General features: G+C 39.6%; 1 protein-coding gene and 1 long non-coding RNA gene across 2 annotated transcripts; one reads left to right on the top strand and one right to left on the bottom strand.

Moving 5' to 3' along the window:
* The first annotated feature begins 1,817 nt into the window (after positions 1–1,817).
* On the top strand, positions 1,818–19,891 carry stard15 (StAR-related lipid transfer (START) domain containing 15). The gene is made up of 6 exons (XM_041797019.1): positions 1,818–2,176; positions 16,575–16,722; positions 16,881–16,984; positions 18,016–18,133; positions 18,453–18,505; positions 18,577–19,891. The coding sequence occupies exons 1-6, from the start codon at positions 2,030–2,032 to the stop codon at positions 18,787–18,789; spliced, it is 783 nt and encodes a 260-aa protein (XP_041652953.1). The 5' UTR covers positions 1,818–2,029; the 3' UTR covers positions 18,790–19,891.
* Positions 19,892–22,693: 2,802 nt separating this feature from the next.
* LOC121516844 lies at positions 22,694–24,092 on the bottom strand. Its single transcript, XR_005992514.1, has 3 exons — positions 23,972–24,092; positions 23,800–23,876; positions 22,694–22,889 (listed from the first exon to the last, which is right to left on the bottom strand). It is a non-coding gene; the product is annotated as an uncharacterized LOC121516844 (long non-coding RNA).
* Positions 24,093–27,498: the final 3,406 nt, after the last annotated feature.

Genomic DNA, 27,498 nt, shown 5'->3' with positions numbered 1-27,498 from the left:
GTCAGACCCAACAATTAACGTCAGATTACAGGAGTCATATAAGAGTCATATAAGTCAGAATTTATAAACCATTCAGATTTAAAGATCTACAGCTGAAATTAAATCTGCTTGAAAACAATTACACCGACTCCTTGACCTTTGACCTTTCTGATATGTGATCTCACCATTACTGTGTTTCTGGAAGCTTCTCTTCTTCTTCCTCTTCAGCGTGGCTTTATCAGAGTGTCAGTGATGGAAACAACCAGCTGCTGTTACCTGATCTCTTTCTTTAAGCTCCACCCACTGTCCACCTGAACAACAGGTATCCATTTCAGACTCTGAGGCATTCAGGGACCATCTGAAATGCCAGTACGTGGCTCAAAATCGTTCTGGCTGTTGTGTTTGTGATATTTGTGTGCTCATCACTTCATCAGGAATGTTTTTTTCAGACAGCTTAACAACATAAAATTTCAACAGCTTACTTCTAGGTTCTTCCTAAAAGCCTGACCATCGTATTTCCAGGAGTACCTGAAGGCATGCTTAAATTAAAGCCTGCAGAGATCGTCTATTAGAAGATAACTCACTCTGTTACCAACTTAGGTAACTAGAATACAGTGGCCCCCTCTGGCGGCCAGATTACAGTAGCTCTCTTATAAGAAGTATGCACAGCTTTAAAGGACAAGTTCAGACACCAGCTTTCAGCTAAAAAGAAGCCAATTAGCCTGTTTTAGGTCTGGCTGATAAAACCTCTGAGCCCAAGACAAGAAGAGGACGTAATAGATGAAGCTGAGACCAGAAAAAGAGAGTGAGTGAGATGAAAGCTAGACTACAGTAAATATTAGACAGGAATTTCACATCAGCAAGAGCTTCACTGAAAGTCTGAAATAAAATAATGACTGTAATAATGTAAAGTTCTATTACTGATACAGAAATAAAATACTGATTATACTTATATAATAACTCAAATTAAAACGAGGAGTTATCATTGAGCTGGGATGTGTTGTTTGAAGCCTTTAACTAACTTTGGAAAGATTATATCATTCTCTACAGTCTAGAAAAAATTCTATCCTCTTCCTTTGATAATGTCATCATTTCATGTCTACAAAACATTCCATCCTTGCTGTTGAAGATGTTGTCATCCTTTAAAATCTAGAAAACATTCCATCCTTGCCTTTGAAGATGATGTCATCCTTTAATTCAGGAAAACATTCTACCCTTGCCTCTGAAGTTGATGTCATCATTTCAGGTCAACAAAACATTCCATCCTTGCCTGTAAAGATGGTGTCATCCTTTAAACTTTTAAATGCATCCCATGCTCTTCTTTTGATAATGTCATCCTTTAAAGTATAGAAAACATTCCATCCTTGCCTCTGAAGATGATGTCATCCTTTAAAGCCTTTAACTGACTTTAGAAAGATTATGCCATTCTTTACAGAACACTCCATCTTTGCCTTGAAGATGATGTCATCCTTTAAAATCTAGAAAACATTCCATCCTTTCCTTGAAAATGATGCCATCATTTAAAGTCTATTAAAAAGTCTGTTCTTGCTTCTGAAGATGATGTCATCCTTTAAAGTCTATAAAAATATTTTACCCTCTTCCTTTGATAATTTCACCCTAGAAAACATTCCACCCTTGCTTTTTGCATACACACTTATACACACTTATCATATCAGCATTCTCAAACCACTACCTCTGACTTTATTTTTTTGTGTCCTGAAATTGTCGTCGGAGTGAGAGGTCATGGCGTGTGTCCTATCTGTGCAGTGATCGGAGAGGCAGAGAACCCCAGACATCAGTTCAGAGCTGCTGCTGACAGAAGCCACACACCATCTCTGATATCAGACATTTATATCTTTATTTTATTTGACTTAATCTCTTTATTTGGCCCAGTTTAACCCATTTTAAACCAGTTTAAACCCAGTTAGACCATCAGCTCTAGACCCGGAACACCATCGGCCCCCCTGTTGTTCTGGAGACTGATGTGAACGCGGACTCCAGCTCTTCTTCGTCTCTCCTTTTAAAATCTCCTTTCCGGTTTCTGGTTGAAATGCCGGTACAGATCCCGGATGATTCGGATTTCTCTTCCTTTAAGGATCAGTGCCTGAGTCCGGATGGATGGGTCAGCCGCTACAATAAGGGAGGAGTGACCGTGTGGTGCCGAGAGGAGGAGAGCAAGGGCGTGCAGAAACTCAAGGTGAGACATTAGCACACCTGGGCACACCTGGACATCAAACACCTGATTATCACCAGGTTAAAAAATATCTTTATCCGTAAAACTCTGAAAAAAGTCTGAAAATGTTCTGCCAACGAGTGTCTTTTCAAAATAAAAGTCTCTATTTTGGGTATTCATGGTTCCAGATCAAATTTAAAACTAAATACGTAAAAAGAAAAGTCCACGGTGGCTGTTTGAGGAGATTAGTCAATGAATCAGTGATTAGGGGAGACCAGGAGCAACTGTAACAGGTGGCTAATTACAACACCATGGAGTCCTCCAATCACAAACAAGCCGGGGTATTTAACCTGGGTTAGACTTGTGTTCAGTTTCCCTCTGCAATATTCCGCTCAAATGCTTCTCAGCAGTGTGATTTTATGCCAGTTCCTTTTCCTGCCGTTACTTTTCCTGCATGTTTGCACAGAGGCAACCATGACAACTGAAAGCAAGTGTATCCTTCTGGGGTTAAACCTGATACATATTGATCACCAGTTGATCGTGCAGTTATTGATGAGTGGCTAAGAGAGAGATCAGAGGAGATGGAAGTAAGGTGGCTGAATGAGCCGAGGCAGATGACGGGAAACAAGGGTAATAACTTAGTTATTACCAGGTTAAAAATCAAGAGTTTATCATGTCTGCCTGAGCAGGTATTACCGTGTTAATTTTTCTTCTCTTCTCAGTGTTAGAAATTTTTAATCAGTTTATAAAAAATTGTATGTCATAGTCACAATTGTCATGAAACTTAAACCTGACATGTTGCTCCTAACTCTTCCCTGGGTGCATCTGTGTCTCCTCTCCCCCCGCTGGTCTGCGTTCACATCAGTAACATCACTCTGTGCCCGAGCACAGTAGAGAACCTACTGAGTCTGAGTCTGATAGAGCAACTATGAATGTTGCTGGTTTGAAGAACAGACTGGTTATAGGACCCCCGCCCCCCCCACATGAACCTAAGTAAAGCGCTCCCCCCAGGACCCAAGAGAAAAGAAAAAGTGACACACTGCCACTGAAAATCTACATAGATTTAAATTGTTTCACTGATAAAATTCTAAAAAGGCCCATGCATCCTTTTCTTATCAAAAGACCTTTGGTAAACTACTTAATAACTGCTTTTTCATGGTTTTAGTCAGCATTTGCAAATCTAATTTTTGCAGCTTTTATCCAGACAAAGCCTCACACCCCTCCTAAGATCTTTGGCAGCCCCCTAAAGGGTCCCTGACCCCAGATTGGGAACCAGTGCTTTAAAGGATGGCAGGATGAGAATGTTTTTAGGAATTAAAGGATGAAAGTATCAAGTTGAGAACAGAATGTTTTATAGAGATTAGAAGAAAAGATTCATCAAAGGTAGAAGAGAATGTTTTATAGATATAAAGTGTATGACAATATCAAAAGTAGAGAATGTTTTATAGACATTGAAGGATGGCATTAACAAAGATAGAGAACGGAATGTTTTATAGAGATAAAAGGATGACATCAGAGGAAGAAGAGAACGGAATGTTTTATAGAGATAAAAGGATGACATCAGAGGAAGAAGAGAACGGAATGTTTTATAGAGATAAAAAGATGACATCATCAAAGGGAGAGAACGAGAATGTTTTTTAGACATTAAAGGATGACAGTATCAAGTTGAGAACGGAATGTTTTATAGAGATAAAAGGATGACATCAGAGGAAGAAGAAAACAGAATGTTTTATAGAGATAAAAAGATGACATCATCAAAGGTAGAGAACAGAATGTTTTATAGACATTAAATGATGGCATTAACAAAGATAGAGAATGGAATGTTTTATAGAGATAAAAAGATGACATCATCAAAGAGAGAGAACAGGAATGTTTTATAGAGATTAAAGGATGACATCATCTTCAGAGGCATTGGACGGAATGTTGATGAAGCCAGGGATGTTAGGGCCTGCCCCTTTTCCTCCATTTGTCCAGATAGTACACCTTTGTTGGCAACTTTTTGAAAACTGGGTGGAAGTGGAGACTAGTGAAGGGTTTCACTCACTCCACCCACTTTTCCAAAAGTTGCCACCAAAGGACAGTCAACATAAGGAAAAGATTGTTGGTTTATCTGTGTTCTAATGATGACAGAAAGATGAAGTATTATTGTTGGTTTGAAATTCCACCAAGAAGAAGAAAGAAGAAGAGACATCCACTCGGGTTAACATTATGTTATGCTCCATATGTTCAGGAGAGTCCTCCGTACTCGAGCATGGTTTCATTTCCATCTCCTGCGTTTCTTGCCAGAGTATGTATTAATTGTGCCTTGTCTTCTCACTGGTTGATGAACCAGACTTTGGGGTCTCGAGTACTTGCACTCAGGGCTAGGTCCCTAATATGAAAGCATCCTTAAATGCACAACTAGAATAAATTAAGATATCATAACTGACCAGTCATAAGCGTTTGACACAGCTGTGTCATGTAAGGACCCGTCTCAGGAGGACTTAAGCTCCTGTTCAGCTCCTCCTGAGAGGATTTATGATACCTGCAGAGTAAATAAATATATAATAGGCTGATCTGCAGTACCTGTCACCATGGCAACAGTTAGCAACACCAGCTGCTGACAAAAAGATGGCTGAAGGAGAGGACAGAGATAACACACTGAGGTGGTTCTCAACTGGTGGACTGGGACGCAGAAAAGGGCCTTGGAGCTGTTTTCAGGTGGTTAAGACAGTATGTTGGGTCATGGGTCACACCATCTGCTGTAACATCATGTAATCAAATCAATATGATTGGCTGGAACTAAATAGAAATTTTGGCCATAAGTTTTCATGAAGGAGTTGGTGGGGTAGACCAGTTGAGGACCTACGTCATAAACAGCTGTTCAGAGGTCAGAAACAGCTGATCAGAGGTCAGAAACAGCTGATCTGAGGTCCTTAACAGCTGATCATTGATATAAACAGCTGATCTGAGGTCATTAACAGCTGATCATTGATATAAATAGTCTATCTGAGGTCAGAAACAGCTGATCATTGATATCAACAGCTGATCTGAGGTCATTAACAGCTGATCATTGATATAAACAGCTGATCTGAGGTCATTAACAGCTGATCATTGATATAAACAGCTGATCTGAGGTCATTAACAGCTGATTGGAGGCCTATCAGTAACCTCCTTCTTTAGAGGAAATCAACCCAGGGCTCTTATTAGCTTGCTGAAAAATTCAGAGTGGAAATGAAGGAGTAACGGCTGAAACTCGAGGAGGAAGCGGCGAGGAGGAGACACGTTCAGACTCAGTCCAGCAGAGAGACCTGAACCTGCTCAGGTCTGAGTCCTAGGTTCTGTTTCTCTACTGGAGAGAGTCCAGTCTGCCAGAAGTTTAAAACCAGTTCACTTTGATACAGATCTGAACCAGGGACTGTTGTGACTGCAGACCAATACTTTATGTGTCTAACAGTACACTCCCCATTAGAGCTGAATGCTTTCAGAAAATATCTAATTGTGATTATTTTGATTCACATGGCATATGTGATATGAACTGTTGTATTAAAGAGAACATATTTTATTTTCTACTCTAGAACAATTTACATAAAAAAAGGGAAAGTAGGATTTTTATAAACTATGCTGAATTTACAAAAAAAATCTGTATTAAACTTTTAGTTTGATACATTTCAGGTTAAAGAAATATTGAACCTTCTATGAAGGACTAATCATGATTTCATCTAAATCTGGATTAATCTCCCGGCCTAACTCGGTTTTCTTTGAATTCACTATAATGACCTATTGAAGGGGAAAAGTCGTTAAAAAGTGTCACCATCCAGCTGGTATGGTCTGTGTTTTTTTTATGTATTTCAGAATTCAGTCCTGGTGTAGATCCACCTAAAGTATCAGCCCTGTAGATCACAGATTTCCAGCAGCTATCTGAATCTGGATCGGGCCAGTCAGTACATCTCTAGGCTAAACTCTGACCCAGGTCCCCTCCCTGTCCTGGTCTGTAGCCCTGGTTAAAGTCTGCCATGCTGCTCTTGGTCTGGGTCTGGTTTGTGCTGCTCTCCAGGACTGTGGAGGATCTGATTTATGACCTTTATTAAATGAAGCTCTAAATATCCCAGTGGTGCTGACTCAAGGGGAGGAGATGATGAAGAGGAGTAATAGTTGGAGGAAGGAGCAGACAGAGGAGCTAACCAGCTCTCTGATGGTTTATTCAGGAAGCTCATTAAGCTCCGCCTCCTCGCTTTGACCCAGCGCTGACCACAGGAAGTGAACCGCAGGACGTCACCGAGGAGAGAGAGTGTTACTGAAAGGTGATGATGATGATGATGATGATGATGATGATGATGAAGGCTCCTGTGTGAATAATTCAGGAGGTCTTTGTGGAGCAGCGAGGCATTTCTCCTCTCACGTTAATAATTCAGACGACCTCAGAGAGTCCAGCAGAGACGTAGAAATTCATGAGGATAATACATGTTAGATCTGGCCACACATGGCCCTTCTCCTCATCATCACAGCCTGCAAGTCGATTTAAAATATCTATCTTTAACTCTTTAAATAACTCCATGAGATCTTAATGAAGTGTGTCGTATTTATTGTTAATGATGATCAGATTAGTGACGATGAGGAGCAGATGCGCAGACGTCACTGAACACAGAGCTGGGTCTGCAGAGAAGATGTTCTGAAGTTATTTTAAGAGAAATAGACCAAATCTACAAAATCAGGGTAAAATAGAGTTATGCTGCTGTGTCTGAGCCTGAGGATGGGGGTCATGTCAGGTCCTCGGGGGTCCATCTATTGGTCTTTGGCTCATGTTAGGTTTTTGGTCCGTCTGTCCGGGTTAGTCTTCTTTGTGTTATATCTCAAGAACACTTTGAGGGATTCTCTTCAAATTTTGCACAAACGTCCACTTTGATTTTAATAGGATTTGGAGGTCAAAGGTCAAAGGGCAAGGTCATTGGACCTCATTCTTCTTGACCTGAGCCACCAAGCAAAGACAGGACTAATCAACATCAGTAAGAGCTTCAAGTCTGAGGTGCTGCCATGCAGGAGTAGAGGCTGTGACCGTGATGTTTAGAAGCATCTGTAGCAGCCCTGACCCCTGACCTTTGCCCTCTGACCTCAGTGAGGAGGGACTATGGAGGAGTTTTTCCAGAGGGCTTATATTTTCTTCACATCATCTCCTATTCTAGTGGATCTCAGCGTATGAATGTAGGCAGTTCGCTCACTTCATTCTTTTTTCTCCTGCTTCAAACCGCCTATATGTCATTGCTCAAAAGTCGTGAGGGTGGAGAGGCTTCCTTCTCCCACATGCGTATGTCAGTAAGCTGTTAACAAACACGACTGAGCTCGACTACACTGAGAGGATCGCTGCTGCATCTGCCGTGGACATCGTTGTGTCGTGCAGCCCGGGGTAGCCACAGGCAGACTCCACTAGTTTCTCCTCCGTTTTTCAGGTTAAATGAAGCTCCCCCCGGCTGCTTCTTCAGAGATATATGACTGGAGGATCTCGATGCTGATTGGCTATGCAGGCCATGCTCATTTTGCACATTTGCAGTGTCCACACGGCCTGAGGTAAACGTGTTACCCAGATTAAACTGCCTTTTATTGAAAAACAGCCATTACATTTGCTTTTTGGGCTGAAACTGGATCAAACGTGGAAGTTTCTAGCTTTTAGCCAATCAGAGACGATGCTGTGACCCCTAGGACTCTGTCCTTTTGGCCAGGACAATAAATAAATGATGTTTTCTTAAAACGAGGTTGATTCCATTCTAAATAGTGCCTTCCTCTATCCTGGTTTCTCCCTCAGCTACCTCATGGTAAGTCTACCTTGAATGGTTCTGACATTATGGCTAATTTTCAGATCAAAAAGCAGCATAGACTGGATGGTGTTGTGGCTGATTAGGGACAGTAGGGAGGCTGTCCCAGCTTTAGCGGTTTAGGTGCGGTTGCCGTTCTTCCGGTGAATATTTCCCACAGATCTGAAGGGTCTCGGTGGGAGCAGCAGACGCAGAGAGCGGAGCAGAATGACGGACACACAAAGACGTGAAGCTCAGGTCTTTATGAATGATTAACGCTGCAGCAGAGCCGTGCTGATTGAGTTACACGGAGCCTTTTTTTAACGCCGACCTGCACAATATCTGATGACCGGCGCGCTGTCGAGCCCCACGCTCCTGTAAGATTACAGCAGTGGAAAAACGTGACGTTATACAGTAAGCAGACGTCTCACATGACGTCCAAAAACTGAGAGAGGCGAGGGGAGCAGCCCTGCTCATTCAGGAAGAGGAAAAGAAAACCTATAAATGAGGGAGAAGGATGGAGGAGTTTAGGTTGGGAATGGAGCAAAGACCTTTAAAGAAAGCTTTTATAGAGGAGAAATTCAGTGAGCAAACATTCTTTTGTTATTATTGTTATATGTCGTGTAGAAATAATCTGTTGTTCTGGGCAAAATACAAAAAATGTAGAAAGCACTCACAAAAATATATTAAAGAAAATATTTGTCACATTTAGTCACTAAACATTCAGAGCTGATTTGATTCAGAAGACTTCTGAATTCAAGACATGAGCTTAGCAGCAGGTTATGACTGAGTTTCCGTAGACCAGTGGTTCTCAAATGGTGTGCCAAAGCACACGAATGTGCCTCAAGGCAAGTCTAGGTGTGCCGTGGGAATTTGCACCATCCGTTGTTACTACAACTTTATGTCAAGTACTGTAACCAGGCCTGCCCACAGATCTGACTGGACCCCTGAAAAACCCCAGAGAATGGGACCACCCCAGTTGGGATTTATTGATAATATCAGTGTGTGTGTGTTGGATCAGTAGAATTGGTGCTAGCATCCTGGCTAACAGTTACCTCATTAAGAGCTCAAAAATATGGCAAGCTATTACTGGGTTGAAATTGGTGTTGAAATTATTAATTCATGCTATTTTTAACCAAGTTGACCAAATTTCTACCCATTTTTGCCACTTCTTTTGACAACTTAAACCATGTTGCTGCTTCACTTAGCATTTTTGCCACTTCTTATTGCTGCTTTTGACCCATTTTTGCCACTTTTTTGGAACTTTTTGCCACATTTAACCAATTTTTGCTACCTTTTTTGCCACTTTTCACACAATTTAGCTATTGTTTGGCCATTTCTAGCCATTTTCCCCATCACCTTTAACCACTTTTTACGACCTTTTAGCAACTTTAACCCTTTTTGCCACTTTTCTGCCACATGTGATTTATTTTGCCACCCTTTTCACACTTTAACCCATTTATGCCACCTTTTTGCCAATTTTTGCCTCCTTTTGCCTCTGTTTGACCACTTTTCTGCCCTATTTTTTTAAAAATAATTTCTAACCCATTTTTACTACCTTTTTACAATTTAATCCTTTTAGGCCACTTGTAACCCATTTTTGCCACTATTTTGAGACTTTCAACAATCTTTTACCAATTTCAACCCACAGTTTGGCCACTTTTTTTTTTTTAATTTTTTTTACCAATTTTCACCCATTTCTGACTTTGTTTTGCCCCTTTTTGCCTAATTTGCCATGTTTTTGCATCATTTTTAACCCATTTTTGCCAACTTTTGCCATCTCCATGATCCCCCGGTTGGTTGGGTCCCAGAAAGCTCTCCCCTTTATCTCCCCTTATAGTCCACCTTGACTATAACAATATTTAAAAAGTCTGTTTTGTATCGATATAAATATGGTGTGCCTTGAGATTTGGCGTAACTTTTGGTGTGCCTTGGGCGAAAAAAGTTTGAAAACCACTGTCTTAGACGGTGAGCTATGGAGTCAGTATGGTTACAAATTTCAAGAGCTCATTGTAACGTGTCGGGACCATGACTAGATTCTGGGCTCCGTTTTTTTTTCTTCAGTTTTTCCACATACAGTAAACCTTTCTTTGTGATCTGAATCCCAGATCTTAAGTTGGCAAACAGATTTCAAACATTCTCTTCTCATTCAGGTTAATCCTGCTTCTGCCAAACTCACACTCTGATTTTTCTGTGTGCTCATCTCTTTGATTCTTTGATGAACTGACCAATAGGAAACAGGCGGAGGATGGGCTAATCATGTTAGCTCTGCCGGTTGTTGCTGTGCTGTTCAGGAGACATTTGCTTTAATCTCACTAAGAGTCCCAGTGTTCTATCACACACACACACACACACACACCCACACACACACACCCACACACACACACACGTGGTAAAAGTCTGAGAGCCAAAAATCACCATCCAATTTACAGTAATTATTAAAAATCTGTCAAAGATAGAAATAAAGTGAATCCTGGCTGTTATTTCTTTAATCATTTATCAGATCTTAACCTCCACTAGCTTGGATTTTATTACACTAGAGGTGAAGTATTGAACGTAGCCCCATCAGCCTGATATTTTACTGGATGTGGCCCCCAGTGGAAACGTTTGGATGTCCCAGAGTTAAAGGAACTTCAATGATGGTAAATAAGTTAAACATTATTGGCTGAGCAGGGATGGTTTCAATAAACTTAGGGCCCAGAGGCAAAGATCAATATGAGGCCCCACCCCATCTATCCAAAATCAATAATAGTGAGTGGACCAAACATTTTAAAGCAGCTCTGAAGCCAGAGAACTAAAGGACATATGTCACAGACAGCAGGACCCATGGAATCAGTGATGGTAGTTTAGGGCCTCCAGGCCTGTGCCATACCAGCAACCAACCAAAACAGACAGATGATAAAAACAGCAGCATACTTCATCTGTCTATCACTGTTATAACACAGGTACACCAACAATCTGTCCTCATGCTGACTGACCTTTGTGGACAATTCTGGAAAAGTGGGTCAGAATCCCTAGCTACACAACACTTCTGTCCATTTTTTTTTACAAAGGTTGCCATCTATGGCCTGCCACAGAGGTAAAAAAAAAGCCCCAAACATCCCCAGCTTCACCAAAATTCTGTCCTCTGCTGTTGAAGATAATGTTATCAAAACATATCAAGCATTCCATCCTCTGACTTTAAAGATGATTTCATCAAAGCTTGTAAAATATTCCATCCTCTGACTTTGAAGATGATGTCATCATTACCTAGAAAACATTCCGTCCTCTGACTTTGAAGATGTCATCAAAACAGAAACATTCCACCCTTTGACTTAGAAGATTATGTTATCAAAACTTATCAAGCATTCCATCCTCTGACTTTGAAGATGATGTCATCAAAGCTTGCAAAACATTCCATCTTCTGACTTTGAAGATGATGTCATCAAAACGAAACATTCCACTCTGTGACTTTGAAGATGTCATCAAAACTTATAAAACATTCCGTCCTCTGACTTTGAAGGTGATTTCATCAAAACTTATAAACCATTCCCTCCTATGACTTTGAAGATGATTTCATCAAAACTTACAAAACATTCCATCCTCCTACTTTAAAGATGATGTCATCAAAGCCTATAAAACACTCTGTCCTCTGATTTTGAAGATGATGTCATCAAAACACAGAAACGATTCTGTTCTCTGACTTTGAAGATGATGTCATCAAAACTTAAAAAACATTCTGTCCTGTGACTTCGAAGATGATGTCATCTAACACAGAAATCATTCCATCCTCTGACTTTGAAGATGATTTTATCAAAGCCTATAAAACATTCTTTCTTCTGACTTTGAAGATGATGTCATCAAAACTTAATAAAACATTCCATCCTCTGACTTTGAAGATAAATTTATACTTACATAGAAAACATTCAGTCCTCTGCCTTTTATGGAGCAGTCTTGCCCCCCTCTGGTTTAGTAACATGTAGGCCCTGAGGCAAAGACCCATATGGGGCCCTTCCCCACTGATCTAAAATCAGTCATGGGAGTGAAGCATATCTTCTGAAGGAGCTCTTTCCAGGTAGCAAAGTCAGAGAGCAGCCTGACGTATTAGCTTAATATGAAGACCTTTGGGGCCTTTTGGGGGAACTTAAAAATGCTGTTGGGTCCAATCAAGTCATCGGGGACTTTTTTGGAAAATCAAAATCTAATTTAAAACTATTTTTTTCACTTTTGGCCTCTTATTTACATTCAAAGACACATCTATATCATTAAATGTCATTCTGAATGCATATTTCGTGAACTCCTATATTGACTCTATCCTGAGGCCCCTGAGAGCCAGGGCTCCACGTAAATGCCAGCTACCAGCTGAGCTAAATCTGTACCCAGAGTGTTTTAATGAAAAAGTAAGAGGCATGTTTTAAAAGGACTGAAGGTCTTTTAAAGAGCTGGAGTGTTTCTAAAGAGTCTTTGTGTGAGGGACCTTGAACAGGAATTTACAGCAGCAGAGCGTTTCATCAGAGAAGATGAGCCTCAGCACCAGAAATGTTTAAGAACACTACATAAGAAAGGGACTGAATGTTTGGTGTCTGTAGGTTTTGTTTCTATGGTGTTTATAATCAGCAGAGGATTAAATGTCAAAGCAGCTGTGGTTTTTATAGTTTCCCAAGGTTTAAATGTTTGTTTCGGGGGAGTACTGAACTGTCTATGGTCAGTATAGTCTCAAAGGGGAATCAGGGTGACATCTGAAGCTTAAGGTCTCACACTCAGACTCCTGCAGGGTTTGCATTATGATTTTCTCATCACTCCTTTTATTCAGTGTCTGAATCTCAGAGCTCTGTGCTTTAACTCTTACATCCTGATCAAGAGCCTAACCAGCTTAAACACACTGAGTTAGATCTGTAGGTTTTATAGAACAGCTCTAAATCACACCTCCCCACATCCTCTCTCATCCTCATGGCCATCATTACTATTGTACTAAGGAAGGCAGCGGCCTGGGACATGTTTTAAGGGGCTGCAGTATTTAGTCAGAACAGGGCTCCATGAAATATTGATTCAGAATTACATTTAATGAAAATGAAGAGAGTGTAAATGTAAATAAGGTACCAAGAGTAAATAAAACAGCATCACACAAGATTTAGATTTCCCAGAAACCCCAACATGAAGGTCCAAGTCCCTCAAGAAGACCACAAATCTCTTCATATCAATCTATGATAGCTGATAGATCCCTGTAGGCAGACTAGAACAAGAAGGGTCCCAATATTAGTCAAACCAGGTAGGGCCTAGACTGGCCTGCATGAAAAAGAAAGGATGGAATGTTGATGAAATCCTCTTCAACAGCAAAGGACAGAATGTTTACAAGCTTGATGTCGACGTTGTGTCCATTGTTGTTGTTGTTGACTTTGTCTCAGTAGTTCTTGTTGATGTTGTCTCCATTGTTGTTGTTGTTGACTTTGTCTCCACTGTTATTGTTTACTTTGTGTCTGTTGTTGTTGTCACCTTTGTCTCCATTGTTGTTGTTGTTGACTTTGTCTCCATTGTTGTTGTTGTTGACTTTGTCTCCATTGTTGTTGTTGACTTTGTCTCCATTGTTGTTGTTGTTGACTTTGTCTCCATTGTTGTTGTTGACTTTGTCTCCATTGTTGTTGTTGTTGACTTTGTCTCCATTGTTGTTGTTGACTTTGTGTCTGTTGTTGTTGTTGACGACATTGTCTCAGTAGTTCTTGTCGACGTTAGGCCTGTACGACAAAGCTGGATTAAGAAATCCAGAATATCTCTCCATTAGCGGGATTGACTTATCAAGACATTAGCAATCCGGATCAGCTGTACAACGAAACTGGTTATCAACTTGCTAACTGCAGCCAGGGTTTTCCGATCTGGATCAGTGCACGCTCACATAAAAGGGGTGGTGTTTGCAGCGTCTGACCTATCGCAAACATGGAAAAACCCTGCAGAGCAGCTTATTTCTCAGTGGAGGAACAGAATCATTCGTAAAAAAATATGAGGAATTTAAATCAATCATCCAGGCCAGGAGCAATGCTGTCACTGCAGCAAACGCCAGGAAGGAATGCTGGCAGAAAACTGCCGACTCTGTTAATGCGTAAATTCGTCAGATTATACGATATTAATTCATGGGACAATATGAACGGACAGCTCTCTGATCACTCAGTTTCACATTATTATGGCACAGATGTTTGGGGCAAAGCTTTTTCAGAGAGTTTTGTGTTTTAATATTAATTCATCACCGTGACGGCACGAGTAGTTGTGCATTCCATTAATCCATGTTTCTGCAGTAAAGGTCTCTACACACTGGGTCCGTGATTTTCGGAAGCATTTTTTTTTTCCGGATTAATCCGAAAAAACTTCACACACTCGGACCTTGCACACTGAGTCTGATACGTTTTAATTTGCCTTCACTGTGAAAATTCGTAAAAGGTGTAAATAGTTTCGTACTGCGAGACTGCGTCTCTGTCATTCCTTTATAATCCTGCTGATCCATCCTGACACAGAGCTTCATTCAGCACCCATTCATGTGTCATAGCGCTGAGACAAGTTGGAGAGATGAAGGGCAACTTTTTAATTCTGTCTCTGAGTAGGCTGCAAATGTAGCCTGTGCCTTTATCTGTTATATTTCCATAGCTGATATCCACATGACACACCTGCAAACTACGGTGTTTTAAGTGAGGTTTCGGGAGTGGGAGAGAGGGAGGAGTTGGACAGGGGTGAGTGAGCGAGAGAGAAAGCAACAGGTCTGAGTCACCTATCACCCATCTATCAGTTACATTTCCATGGTTTATATCCACATAATAATTGAGCAAACTTTGGTGTTTAAAGTGAGGGTTCAGGGCAAGAGAGAGGGAGGAGGGGTCCGGTGAGGGTGAGCAAGCAAGGAGGAAGCAGTGGACACTGTTTTGAATCATCACTCACCCATTTAAATAACTTGGACTGATGCGAAATTTCACATAAAATCGAACCTGTTCCGAAAAAAATGAGGAATGAAAATTTCAGCGTGACCATTATTATAACCCCATTATTTCAGATGAACCCCCAGTGGAGCTAAAAGGACTTGGGAACAAGTGAAGATCAGATATAAAAACATACATCAAAGCAGTGAGGGACAAGGCTTTGTTTCTCCACACTGTCTCTGTTGTATGAAATCACCAGAATTATCTGTCATCCATCCCTAAATAATCTTCTCTTCTTCCATGCCTCAACCAGGATCTTCTAAGAATGGACAGGCTATTTTCCAAGAGAGCTGATTTGTCAGGAGGCGGTGCTTTTATACTCGCTGATCTCTTATCCAGAACATAACCGTGATTTATCCCGGTTAGAAGTGAGCCAGGTTCATCGTACAGAAAATCCAGGGTTAATCCTGAAGTTATCTGGATAAGAGAAAATCCAGCTTCGTCGTACAGGCCTCTGCTCTGAAACCACACTAGAATTTCTCAAAGAGGTTGTTCTGAGACATAAAAGATAAAAGTTGTGAAGAAACCACCTTCTCAAAAACCTTGGATAAAAATGGAAGCTTTGAAATAGGTCTAAAATTATTAAAATCATTGACTCAATTTTTGTTGCTGTCGACTTTGTCTCCATGGAGTTGTTGTCAACTTTGTCTCCATGGTTGTTGTTTTTGACTTTGTCTCCATTGTTGTTGTTGTCAACTTTGTCTCCATGGTTGTTGTTTTTGACTTTGTCTCCATTGTTGTTGTTGACATTGTCTCAGTTGTTGTTGTTGACTTTGTCTCCATTGTTGTTGTTGTTGACAACTTTGTCTCCATTGTTGTTGTTGTTGTTGACGACTTTGTCTCCATTGTTGTTGTTGTTGTTGTTGACTTTGTCTCTGCCTTTGTTGTTGTTGTTGATGACTTCGTCTCCATTGTTATTGTTGTTGTTGACTTTGTCTCCATTGTTGTTGTTGTTGACTTTGTCTCCATTGTTGTTGTTGTCGACTTTGTCTCTATTGTTTTTGTTGTTGTTGTTGACTTTGTCTCCATTGTTGTTGTTGTTGACTTTGTCTCCATGGTTGTTGTTGTTGACTTTGTCATCATTGTTGTTGTTGGCGACTTTGTCTCCTTGGTTGTTGTTATTATCATTGTCTCAGTTGTTGTTGTTGACTTTGTCTCCATTGTTATTGTTGTTGTCGACTTTGTCTCCATTGTTGTTGTTGTTGACAACTTTGTCTCCATTGTTGTTGTTGTTGTTGACTTTGTCTCCATTGTTGTTGTTGTTGACTTTGTCTCCATTGTTGTTGTTGGCTTTGTCTCCATTGTTGTTGTTGGCGACTTTGTCTCCTTGGTTGTTGTTATTATCATTGTCTCAGTTGTTGTTGTTGACTTTGTCTCCATTGTTATTGTTGTTGTCGACTTTGTCTCCATTGTTGTTGTTGTTGACAACTTTGTGTCCATTGTTGTTGTTGTTGTTGACTGTCTCCATTGTTGTTGTTGTTGACTTTATCTCCATTGTTGTTGTTGTCGCCTTTGTCTTCATTGTTGTTGTTGTTGACTTTATCTCCATTGTTGTTGTTGTTGTTGACTTTGTCTCCATTGTTGTTGTTGCTGTCGACTTTGTCTCCATTGTTGTTGTTGTTGACATTGTCTCTATTGTTGTTGTTGACTCTGTCTCCATTGTTGTTGTCTCCATTGTCTCAGTTGTTGTTGACTTTGTCTCTGTCTTTGTCTCAGATGAGGATCGTGTGTAAGGATGTGACAGCAGAGACACTCTACGATGTCCTCCATGACACCAGCTACCGACGGAAGTGGGACACAAACATGATCGACACATACGACATCGGCCGTCTGACTGTCAACGCTGACATCGGATATTATTCCTGTCAGTCCATAAACCACAAATCAATCCTTCATTGATCTCTGTTTTCATGTTTGAACTGATCAATCCTTCAGTGATCTCTGGTTTCATGTTTGAACTGATCAATCCTTCATTCATCTCTGTTTTCACGTCTAAACTGATGGTTTCTCTGTCGTTTGAAGGGAGGTGTCCGACCCCACTGAAGAACAGAGACTTTGTCACCATGAGGTCCTGGCTTCCTCTGGGCAACGACTACCTGATCATCAACTACTCCGTCAAACACCCGGTGAGCTCTGACCATCAGTTGTATTTATGGTGTGGTTCCTGCAGGGAGCGGCTCCCCATAGAACCCGAGGTTAAGATGTCTAAGGCCTACTGTGGCTGGTACTCTACAGAGGTCCTTCTGTGTTCCCTCCTTCATCCAAACACAAACAACCTTTTAGGTTACTTAAAAGCAGCCTTTTGTTAAACTCCTTTCAGAGTGGAGATTTTAGAACTTAGATCACAGATTAACCAGCAGTCTTTCCCTTGTTTTGACTGTCCTTTGTTGGCAACTTTTGGTTTACCTCTACCCAACGTCAGCAGTTTGGGACCAGACCCCCATATGTAGATTTTGCTGGGATGCAGGTCAAGGTCTGGCTTTTGAAGAGGTTCTCTCAACATTTCATTTTTGGCCAAGTTCTGTCTTTTTCTTTGGAGTTCTGGTTTGCGCTCAGAGTTCTGGGGTAGGGGTCAAAGTTCTGCATTTGGGGTCAGGGTTTTTGTATGGGCTCAGAGTTCTAGGATGGAAGTCGCAGTATTGGCATTAGGGTCAGGGTTTTGGAAATGTGGTCACAGTTCTGAGATCGACGTCTGAGTTCTGGGATTGGGGTCATGGTTTTGGGATGGAAGTCAATTTTGGGACTGGGGTTGGAGTTTTGAGATTGGGGTCAGGGTTTTGGAATTGGGGTCAGAGTTCTGAGAGGAACAGAGGGATGGCGAGGAAATGTTCTCATGTCAAAGACGTCATTGGTGTCTGTGAGCAGTACTCTGTACCTCACCATCACAGTGAAGGACAGAGTACTGCTGATCTTTACAGGACGTAACAGCATTTTCCTGTGGTCGATGTCTTCTGAAAATGTAGCATGTGTGGACGGGGTTATTTTGATAACAGAGAAGTAACCCTTTGGTATGGACCAAGCTCTCTAAAATTCAGACTGATGCTGTTTGTCGTCTGGTCTCTGAAACCGAACCCATCTGCTTTGTTAACGACAACAAAGAAAGAAGAAGTAAAGTTATGTAACACACTATAACATTCTCCTCTCTCTGTTTCCTCAGCAACACCCTCCTAAGAAGGACTATGTCAGAGCTGTGTCTCTGCTGACCGGATACCTGATCCAGTCCAATGGGGCCAACTGCTCCACACTCTACTACCTGACCCAAGTGGACCCCCGAGGTGAGGAGAACACGGGACACTGAGATCAGGACAACAATCAATGCAATCAAAAAATGCCTTCTTCTTTTTCTTCATGGCTGAGTTGCTGTTGTTCCTAAACTCTTCCACTTTCTAATAATATCCAGCAGGAATGAAATTTCACCAACCGCCTTGTTGCAAAGGTGGCTGGAACTCACTGAGCTCTTCAGAGGGACCTGTTTAACTTCTTTAACTTTATTTACCCCTGTCAGACGCTCTGTCCTCTCCTCAGATATTCAGACTGATGTTCCGATGATAGCAGCGCTGGTGTCGGGATAACTCTCTCCGCTCGTTTCTGCAGGTTCGTTACCAAAGTGGGTGGTCAACAGAGTGTCTCAGTTTGTGGCTCCAAAGGTAAAAAACTTCCACCAGCAGCTTAAATATGAATCATGTGACCTGTCTAACATCCTCCTCCTCCTCTACAGGCCATGAGGAAGATCTACAAGGCGAGTCTGAAATATCCCGAGTGGAAGAGGAAGCACAATCCCAACCTGAAGCCGTGGATGTTTCCGGAGCAGAACACACTGCCATGCATCAACGTGGCAGAGCTGACGGTGCAGCGAGCTGATTCACTGGAGAACATCGACGAGAGTGGGCTGAGCGAGGAGAAGCAGCACAGCGATGATGACGAGACCTAGACCGCTGAGAAACATGCACGTTTATCTCTTATTTAATGTTTGTTTGTTTGTTTGTTTGTTTGTTTGACTGCACAGAGAGCTGCTCCACTCTACTGACCTTTTTAATCTCTTTGTTCTTCTCTTCTTTAAACTTCAGATTAATCAGATTTACAGTTTAATCCTGATCATTCAGATTTCTAAATCCACATTTGTTCTCTCCAGGAGATAATTCAAAGCCAGAGTTCCATCATTCAGTCTCTGCTGCTTTTATTGCAGAAGTTGCAGGCAGAATCCCTCACACTGTTTCAGTTGTACAACTGCGTCGGCAACATAAAGGCCCAGAAATGTTGCCAACTGCTTTTACACAATTTAGACAATATTTGTGAGTTTCTTGAAAAATTTGATGGACTCCTCACCTGACAGATCTACACCTGTAATTTTTCACTGAGAGAGAAAGAAAGCCATCCAAACATCACGTCTTTATGATGTCATAGAGGCTGGAGGAAGGGGGTTAAGACACGCCCACTCCCTCCTTCCTACTGTCCCTAATCAGCCACAACATCATTCAGTCTTTGCTGCTTTTAGATTTGATTTTTAGTTATAATGTCACATTTTAATAGTCTGTGCTTAAATTTGAAGATCTGGACCCTAACTGGTCCACAGGACTACTGAATCCACAGATACGGAGTTTTACATCTGAGTAAGGGGCTCTTTAAGATCCTCCATGTCTGTAGTTTTTATCTTTCTGTGTTTTATCTCTGTACTGGGTAGACTGCAGCCTCCCTGTCTTTGTGCCTGCAGCGCCCCCCTGTGGACACAGAGCTTCTTGGCGTGAGAGAACATCCTGAACAAACCTGTTGTTTGTCTTTAAATAAAGATTTCACTTAATTATTCCTAACAGTTTGTATTGTGTTTGATGAGTATGTGGACGATGTTTGATACAAACATGGATTTGATTCTCTTTAACGTTTATTAAAATGATTTTAAATCAAACATGACAGCAGCAGATCTGAATGTCTTTGACTGAAACAAAACCTAGAAGGAAGAGTGGAACATCTCGTCTTCTCAAACTATCTTTGTTCTGTTCTACTGCTTTGTCAATAAAGTTTTTATTATTCTCTCACTGAGGCTCTGATGTCTTTTATTGATCTTTAATAATAATTATATCCTGATAGACATTCACCTGTTCTTTTCTTGATTCTACCTAATTAAACATTTTAATAAAAATAAAGTTTATTAAATACTAAAACATTCAACAACAAAAACAGGATTCTACTGAAAGCTGTAAAATCCAAAAAAAAAAAAAAAAAATCCAAAAAAAGTAAAAATATTTAACTAAACCCTGAGAAAAGTTAAATTTTAAAAATATCTTCTAAACATGTTTGTAAATTGCACTTCATAAAAAATGCATGTTGTGACAAATTAAAAAAAGAAGTTTATTTATTTATGTATTTATTTACTTGTTTATGTGTTTATAAGTTTACAAATACTTTCACATATTTTGACCTTTTTTGGTAGCTGAAATCTTTTTGCATCTTTTTTTTTTTTTTTTTTTTTTTTTTAAATTTGAGCCCACCAAATATATTTTACATTTTCTTAATGATTTTTCTAAATTTTCATAGTTTTCAGAATATTTTGAGTTACTTTTGATACATTTTGTAGAGCTTAAAATCTTCTAACATTTTAACTTTTATATTACTTAAACCATCATTGCATTTTAATTAAAAATATATTTGATTGATAAATATATTTTTGCATCTTTGGAATATTTTTGTTATTTAAGATAATTTAAAATTTTGTTGGATATTTGCCTCACATTTAAATATATTTTAAGATTTTATGAAATTTTTTTTATTATTATTATTTGCTTTTTTCAAGATTATGACATATTACAAAGTATCTTGACAGTTAGTTACACAAAAATAAAACAAACAACACAGATGAGGAAAGCAATATGCCACAACCAATAAAGGTGAGAAAAAAAGAAAACAAAATGTTTATCAAATGGATTTTTTTTATGTAGAATGTTTAATTTTTTTACTCAAATTTCTTGTTATTTTAAATCATTTTTGTGTCGTTTAACATGTCATGCATTATTTTTAAATATTTTAAATATGTACACAGCTACCTGAATATTTTTATCATCAAAGATATTTTCCATTTATATATCATTTTTTGTTATTTGAATTTTTTTATTTATTTTAGTTTTGTTTTAAATATTTTTCCACTTTTGGAAAATGTTTGCATTGTATTGCTGTTTGACTGATCAGATAGTTTTTGAAATATTTTTACATTTCATTATGTTTTTGAAAATTTTTGAATATTTTGTAGCCTCAGCTTTTTCCATTTCATTGACTTTTGTGCATCATTGATATATTATCAGATTTTCTAGAATATTTCCAGGTTTTGTGCAATATTCTGACAAACACTTTTATGTTCTACAAAATATTTTTTCATCTAATGGAACTTTTCTGTGTTGTTTCAAACATCTGTGCTTTCTGTGGTTTTATGAATTATTTTCATTCATTTACAAATTTTTAAAATCAGTTTGTAGTTGTCCTTCAGGGCCACCGTAGTTCACTGACAGAAGTTTAATGTTGCTGACCTCAATGAGGAACAAAGGACTTTTATTTTCTCCTTCTGGTGGGCAGAAATTAAATTTAATTGTTCTTTTTGTTTTATCTTTCAGATACTTTATAAATATCAAGGGAAATTCAAGAAAGAAAGCTAAAAAAATACTTTCAAATATCTTAAAAATATCTAAAAAAAAATATCTAACTTGTCTTGAACATTTTAAGTGATCTTAAATATCTTATCTTAATTATTAGTTATTATCTTAATTTATCTTAAATCATCTAAGATTATCTTTAAACATCTTAAATTATCTGGAATATCTTGAATTGTCTTAAATTATCTTAAATATCTTGAATTATCTTAATTTGTTTTATATATATCTTGAATTTTCTTAAAATATCTTAAATTATCTTAAATTATCATATATATCTTAAATACCTTGAATTATCTTAAATATCTTAAATTATCTTAAATTATCATATACATCTTAAATATCTTAAATTATCTTAAATTATCATATATATCTTAAATATCTTGAATTATCTTAAATATCTTTAAATATTTCAAATTCTCTTAATTTGTCTTAGATATCTTGAATTATCTAATATTATCCTAAATATCTTGAGTTATCTTTAATATCTTTAATTATCTTAATTTGTCTTTAATATCTTAAATATCTTGAATTATCTTTAAAATCTCTAAATATCTTAAATTATCTTAATTTGTCTTAAACATCTTAGATTATCGTAAACATCTTTAAGATTTTATAGTATCTTAAAAATCTTGAAGTATCTTTAATATCTTTTAATACCTGAAATACCTTAATTATTTTAAATATTTGAATCCTCTTCAAGTTTCTTAGCTTTCTCTCAAACTAAACCCTCAGCTGGTTTTACTTCTGTAAAGTAGAAAACTTAGAGCGCAGTTTTCAATAACGCTCAAATGATTTTTTTCTTGTTTTTCGTCTGTGTTTTTTATTCACCACAGAGCGGTTTTTGAAGCAGCTGCTCTGAGGTGGTCTTTCGGAGCCACATGTGGCCCCCTTTTCTAAATATGAGGAAATACTGATCATAAAAATATGAGGTAAAAACCTGAAAATCTAAAGTTTTCCTGTAATAAAAACTTCATTTTCTGGTGTTTGACCTTTTCTAAAGGAAGTTAGAAGTATGACAGTTTTTGTAAAACTGTTTTGTGAAGTTTACTGACTGTATGAAGAAAATATGGAAGTTTTAGTCAAATATGATAAAATTGTTTAAATATTCTGTTCATTGCTGTAAAAGCCTGAATCGGCTCTCTCTGATGAAATGAAGGATTATTGTTTAAAAATGTGAATGTTGATCTTAATCCGGTTTAGATCATTTTGTTTTATTCTCATTAATCCAGGTTAGACTCTTCTTCAGGTTTTCACCCTTTGGCCTCTTGGCACTGGGAACAGAATGACCACAGTACCCCCTCATCTGAACTCTCGTGACCGCAGTCTTCTCCTCCTGGCTCATTTAAACTCCGTCATCAGACCACATGGGGGCGCTGTTGGTAAACGTCCATGTCTGCAGAGGAGCAGGAAGAAGACAAAGTCACATTCACACATAACATTACTGTTAGAAATGAAAGAGTCTGTCTTTAGAACCTTTATAAGGGAAATATGTAGATGACTAGAAAGGGAAACAAGTAAAACCCCAGTTCCAAAAAAGCTGGGACACTGTGAAAAATGTAAATAAAAACATAAGTCGATGATAGTAAAATCTCATAAACCCATGTTTGATTCACTATAGAACATAAACGATACGTTGAATTTGATAGCAGCAACACGTCTCAAAAAAGTTGGGACATGGCCATGTTTACCATTGTGAAGCATTCTCTCTTCTTTTAACAACAGTCTGTAAACATCTGGGAGGTGACGAGACCAGCTGATGGGAGTGGAATGTTGTCCCATTCTTGTCTAATGTAGAATTCCAGCTGTTTGACAACCGATCACAGAACAGTTTTCCATGTTTCCTCAGTCCATGTTAGATGAGCTCTGGTCCGGTGTTTCTGGATCCTGTTCACATATGGCTTCTTCTCTCCATGATCCAGATTTAACTGTCATTGGTGGATGGCACGGCCAACTGTGTTGACAGACAATGATTTCTGGAATGTTCCTGAGCCCATGCAGTGATTTCAGTCCAGAATCATGCCTGTTTTTAATGCAGTGGCCCCTGAGGGCCCCTGAGGGTCCCTGCAGCCTTGTACCTTTTCACAGAGATTCCTCCAGATTCTCTGAATCTTCTGATGATATTATGGACTGTAGATGGAGGGAGATTCAAAGTGTCAGTCTCAACATTTGATATGTTATTTATGTTCTATTGTGGATCAAATGGGTTTATGAGATTTGACCATCATTGATTTTGTTTACATCTTACACAGTGTCCCAACTTTTTTGGAAATTTCCTTGTATTTTAAAATGATAGAGGTTAAAACCTTTTAAACTTTGGAGGATGGTCATGGTGGATGGTCATGTTGACTGATTATTGGTTACTGAGTATTGATGAGGCTGTCTGGTTGGATGTAGAGAACAAGAAACTCTCCGTCAGTCAGAAACTGAAACTTTAACAGTAGAAGAAGAAGACGTCAGACTGTGTGAATGTCTCACTTCCTGTCCCTCTGCTCCGATAAGAAAAACTTTACGAGCCTATCCTCCTTTTTTGTGTTTTCCTGGTCCTCGGACCTCGGCCTCGCTCCGGATCCTCTCTCTCAGCTCTATTGTCTCAGGCTCTTCCTGTTTCCTGTCTCTGATTGTTGTTTGGAGGAAACGCAGCGTGTCCAGCTCCTTACAGGACGCAGCGTTCACCGCCACTTCCTCAGCGCTAACTGAGCACCAGACCAGAACCCTGAGACCACAGACCATGAATGGAGAGGAGATATTAGAACAGCTGATCTTTATTCTGACTGTTGAGACGGTCTGAGCTGACTCTGAGCCCACTTCCATCCTATTAAACTCATTTTTATCCTGTCGTTGTTTACAGGAGCGGCCTTTGACGTCACTTCCTGTTTAACTTCACTTCCTCCTCCTTATGTAACTCACTGTACACACGTGGCGGCCATTTTTTCTGACATCCTCAGAGATTTTTTCAACTATAAAGTCAGAGGAAAGTTCACGCTTTCACCGAGCTTTTTAATGTCACAGATTCTCGATTGAGCACTAAAGGAAAAATAATTAAAACCAGGAAATAAAAAACACCCAACAAAGGAGGAAAACAGGCACTCTGAGCATGAAAATACATAAAAATGAATGTTTGCTCATTTGTAGTCTGCCTACGCGTAGAAGGCATATTCTTCTCTAAAAAGTGAAATTTTTGTAGTTTCCTGTTAATTTTTTAAAGGTCACGTATCATTAAAAAAAATCACTTTTTCAAGCTTTTCTAACAAAACTATGTGCCCCTGACCTGTCCACAATCCCCTCAAGTACCAGAAAAATCCATTCCCTTCTTCTCTTTTTCCACCTTTCAGAAAAAGTGTGCTGAAACAACCCGTTCTCAGATTTCCCCTCATGATGTCATGTGAGGAGTTAGCCCCGCCTCCAAGTACAGTTGGCCCTCCCTGCTTGGAGGAAAGTTACGCCCTCTTCTCCTGATCTTCCTCTCAGCTGGGAGGAGGATCAGGAGAGCCACATCCATTAACTCTTTGGGCGCCAGAGTTTTTTCATGAAAATATTCAATTGTGATGTCAAGATTTCAAAAGGCTGAAAGCTTGAGAGAGGTTAGAGATAACGGCATACTGTAAAAGACAAAAATCTTCAGTATGACCCAAAGTTTGTGATGGGCGTAAATTCACTCATCTAATTTGCATACTCTGATGTCACCAGGCGGCCTCCTCCGCCACGGCTTCTACCACATCTGCCGCTACCTACCTCTGTCACTATTTGTGTTTTGACCACCCCTGCAACCCCCAAAATGTCCCCAACCTAGCAACTGTGAGGAAAAGCATCGGCTTCGGTATGTGCTGCTTATGGACCCTCATGGTGCAGGGAGTCATGGTGGCTCCGATGCACTGGCAGTCTCGGTCTAACCAGACAACTGATAGTTATCGTCAGAGGGGTGAATATTCCTCTATTCCTCCCGGCATTGTGAGTATTCTTGCTACAATTCGCTTTCTTTTACGCAAAGACTACAACCACTTCTACCACTTCCTCATATCCTTGACCGGGAGTGTAACTTCAAACTCTCTCTCTCCAAAACTTTGAATAGAAACACGCCCACAAATGCTGCTGGGATTGAAGTTACTCATGTCTGCCATCTCCTGGTCTAAAGTAGTAACAACATCAGCCACCATATTTGCAGCTACAGCCTGTTTAATTCAGCAATGTCGCTTGTCACTATTTTGCGACTTTGGCGTTTAAAGAGTAAAGCCACACCAATTCCAGAGAGAGGGGTGGAGTCAGACAGCTCAGTAAGATTTAAAGCTACAGACACAGAAACAGCTCGTTCTGAGCAGGGCTGAAACAGGGGAGTTTTTAGACACACAAAAATCCAATACTGGAGTGTTTTTTTCAGCAAGAAAATTCACCGGCATGTTTTGAGAACAATATAAATTGTCTTAAAGGGTCTAATAAGTGACCTTGCAGCAAATCCTGCAAGTTTCACCGTTTCTGCAGGAGGTCAAATAATCCCAATCAATAATCAATCAGACTATAATGGAACCAGATAACAGCAGATTTTTAACCCTTAAAAACACATCAGCGGGCCAGTATTCTCATTGTTTTTACTTTACTTTGGACTCTACTAATGTCTTTTCTCACTCCTGTGTTTCTTCTGTGTTTGCACACTGCCATGCAGTCTCATGCCCTTATATGGGCATAAAAGGAGAATATCTAGGAGAAACGTGCATGTGACAATCATAAAATTATCTTCTTTAAAATACCAGACCGGCAGGGTTTTTTTTTTCAACCAATCAGCTCTTTCCAAACTGACTTTTAATCAGGATGCCACTGTTAAACATCACCACAAAGCTCCGATTCTCAGGACTCTCACCATGTTATCCAACCTAGGAGGCACCGTCAGTGGAGATAATGGTGAAAACTGGAAAAATAGTGGTGAAAAGTAGGGGGGGGGGGGAAGTGGAGACAATGTGTAAAAGATGCATAAAAATGGGTTTAAATTGGCAAATAGAAGGAGCAGGCCTGCAGATTCTTTTTCAGCCAGGTTGTGGTTTAACATCACATGATGTTTGTAGAATCAGAGCGCTGATTCATTAAAGGATTGCACGACTTTTACGCCTGCTAAAACGGTGCATCAGTCGGTGAGTCAGTGGGACACCGTTGCCTTCATGGAGCACGTATAAATAGTGAAATGTGCACTAGAGAGCAGATAACACTGGTGCACATGCATGCAGACACGTGTCACATGTCGATGATGCACGCTGCAGTAACAGGAAACAATGGTCAGAAATCCAGCAACAGTAACATGAAGGAAACAGTCCTCTAAACACTCAAAGAGCCTCATCCACCAACACCTATTCTTAAAGTTCCTCAGAAAAACTTCCCTGGGATTCATGACACCTTAAACTGCTGAGGTGTTTTTGAAATCTCTTAGAAATCCTGATAAAAATAAGTCACAGAGGCAGATCCAAGGTGGTGGAAAGATATCTCACCTGTGGGCCCACAGATTATAAAGAGATAAACTGATAAATGCTCTAAGCTGGACGCCCATGCATATTTCTACTAATTAGAATAGAGACACGCCTTTTAATGCCCATATAAGGGCATAAGACTGCAGGGCAGTGTGCAAACACAGACGAAATGCAAGAGTGAGAAGAGAAAAAGCAAGCTATCAGTAAGCTCCCCATTAAAATAAACTGTATCCTCATAGATTGATAGTCTTTATGGTAGAGGTAGTTCTTCTCCTAATAACACCAACAGAGGAGTTAATTCTACTTTCAGCACCATGATGTGCAGATTAAACACATGATACAAACACAATAAAAAGGGCAAATGTGACACAGGTGTGGGTAATCAGGGCAGAATGTCACACAGGTGAGGGTAATCAGGAGACAATGAGACACAGGTGAAGGAATTCAGGAGATCACCTTACACAGGTGAGGGTATTCAAAAGATAATTAGACACAGCTGAGGGTAATCAAGTGATAATGAGACACAGGTGAGGGTAATCAGGAGATAATGAG

Source organism: Cheilinus undulatus, linkage group 10 (assembly GCF_018320785.1).
Source record: "Cheilinus undulatus linkage group 10, ASM1832078v1, whole genome shotgun sequence".
NCBI classification, from domain to species: Eukaryota; Metazoa; Chordata; class Actinopteri; order Labriformes; family Labridae; genus Cheilinus; species Cheilinus undulatus.
The sequence above is the reverse complement of the archived record's forward strand: the minus strand, read 5'-3'. Positions and strand labels throughout refer to the sequence as shown.

What these genes read in the sequence shown, in the direction of transcription:
- stard15 (XM_041797019.1), top strand. Translation starts at nt 2,030, where the DNA reads ATGCCGGTACAGATCCCGGATGATTCGGATTTCTCTTCCTTTAAGGAT. An exon ending in TGACATCGGATATTATTCCT is followed by an intron (nt 16,723 to 16,880) that starts GTCAGTCCATAA and finishes TGTCGTTTGAAG; the next exon opens with GGAGGTGTCCGACCCCACTG. An exon ending in GACCCAAGTGGACCCCCGAG is followed by an intron (nt 18,134 to 18,452) that starts GTGAGGAGAACA and finishes TCGTTTCTGCAG; the next exon opens with GTTCGTTACCAAAGTGGGTG.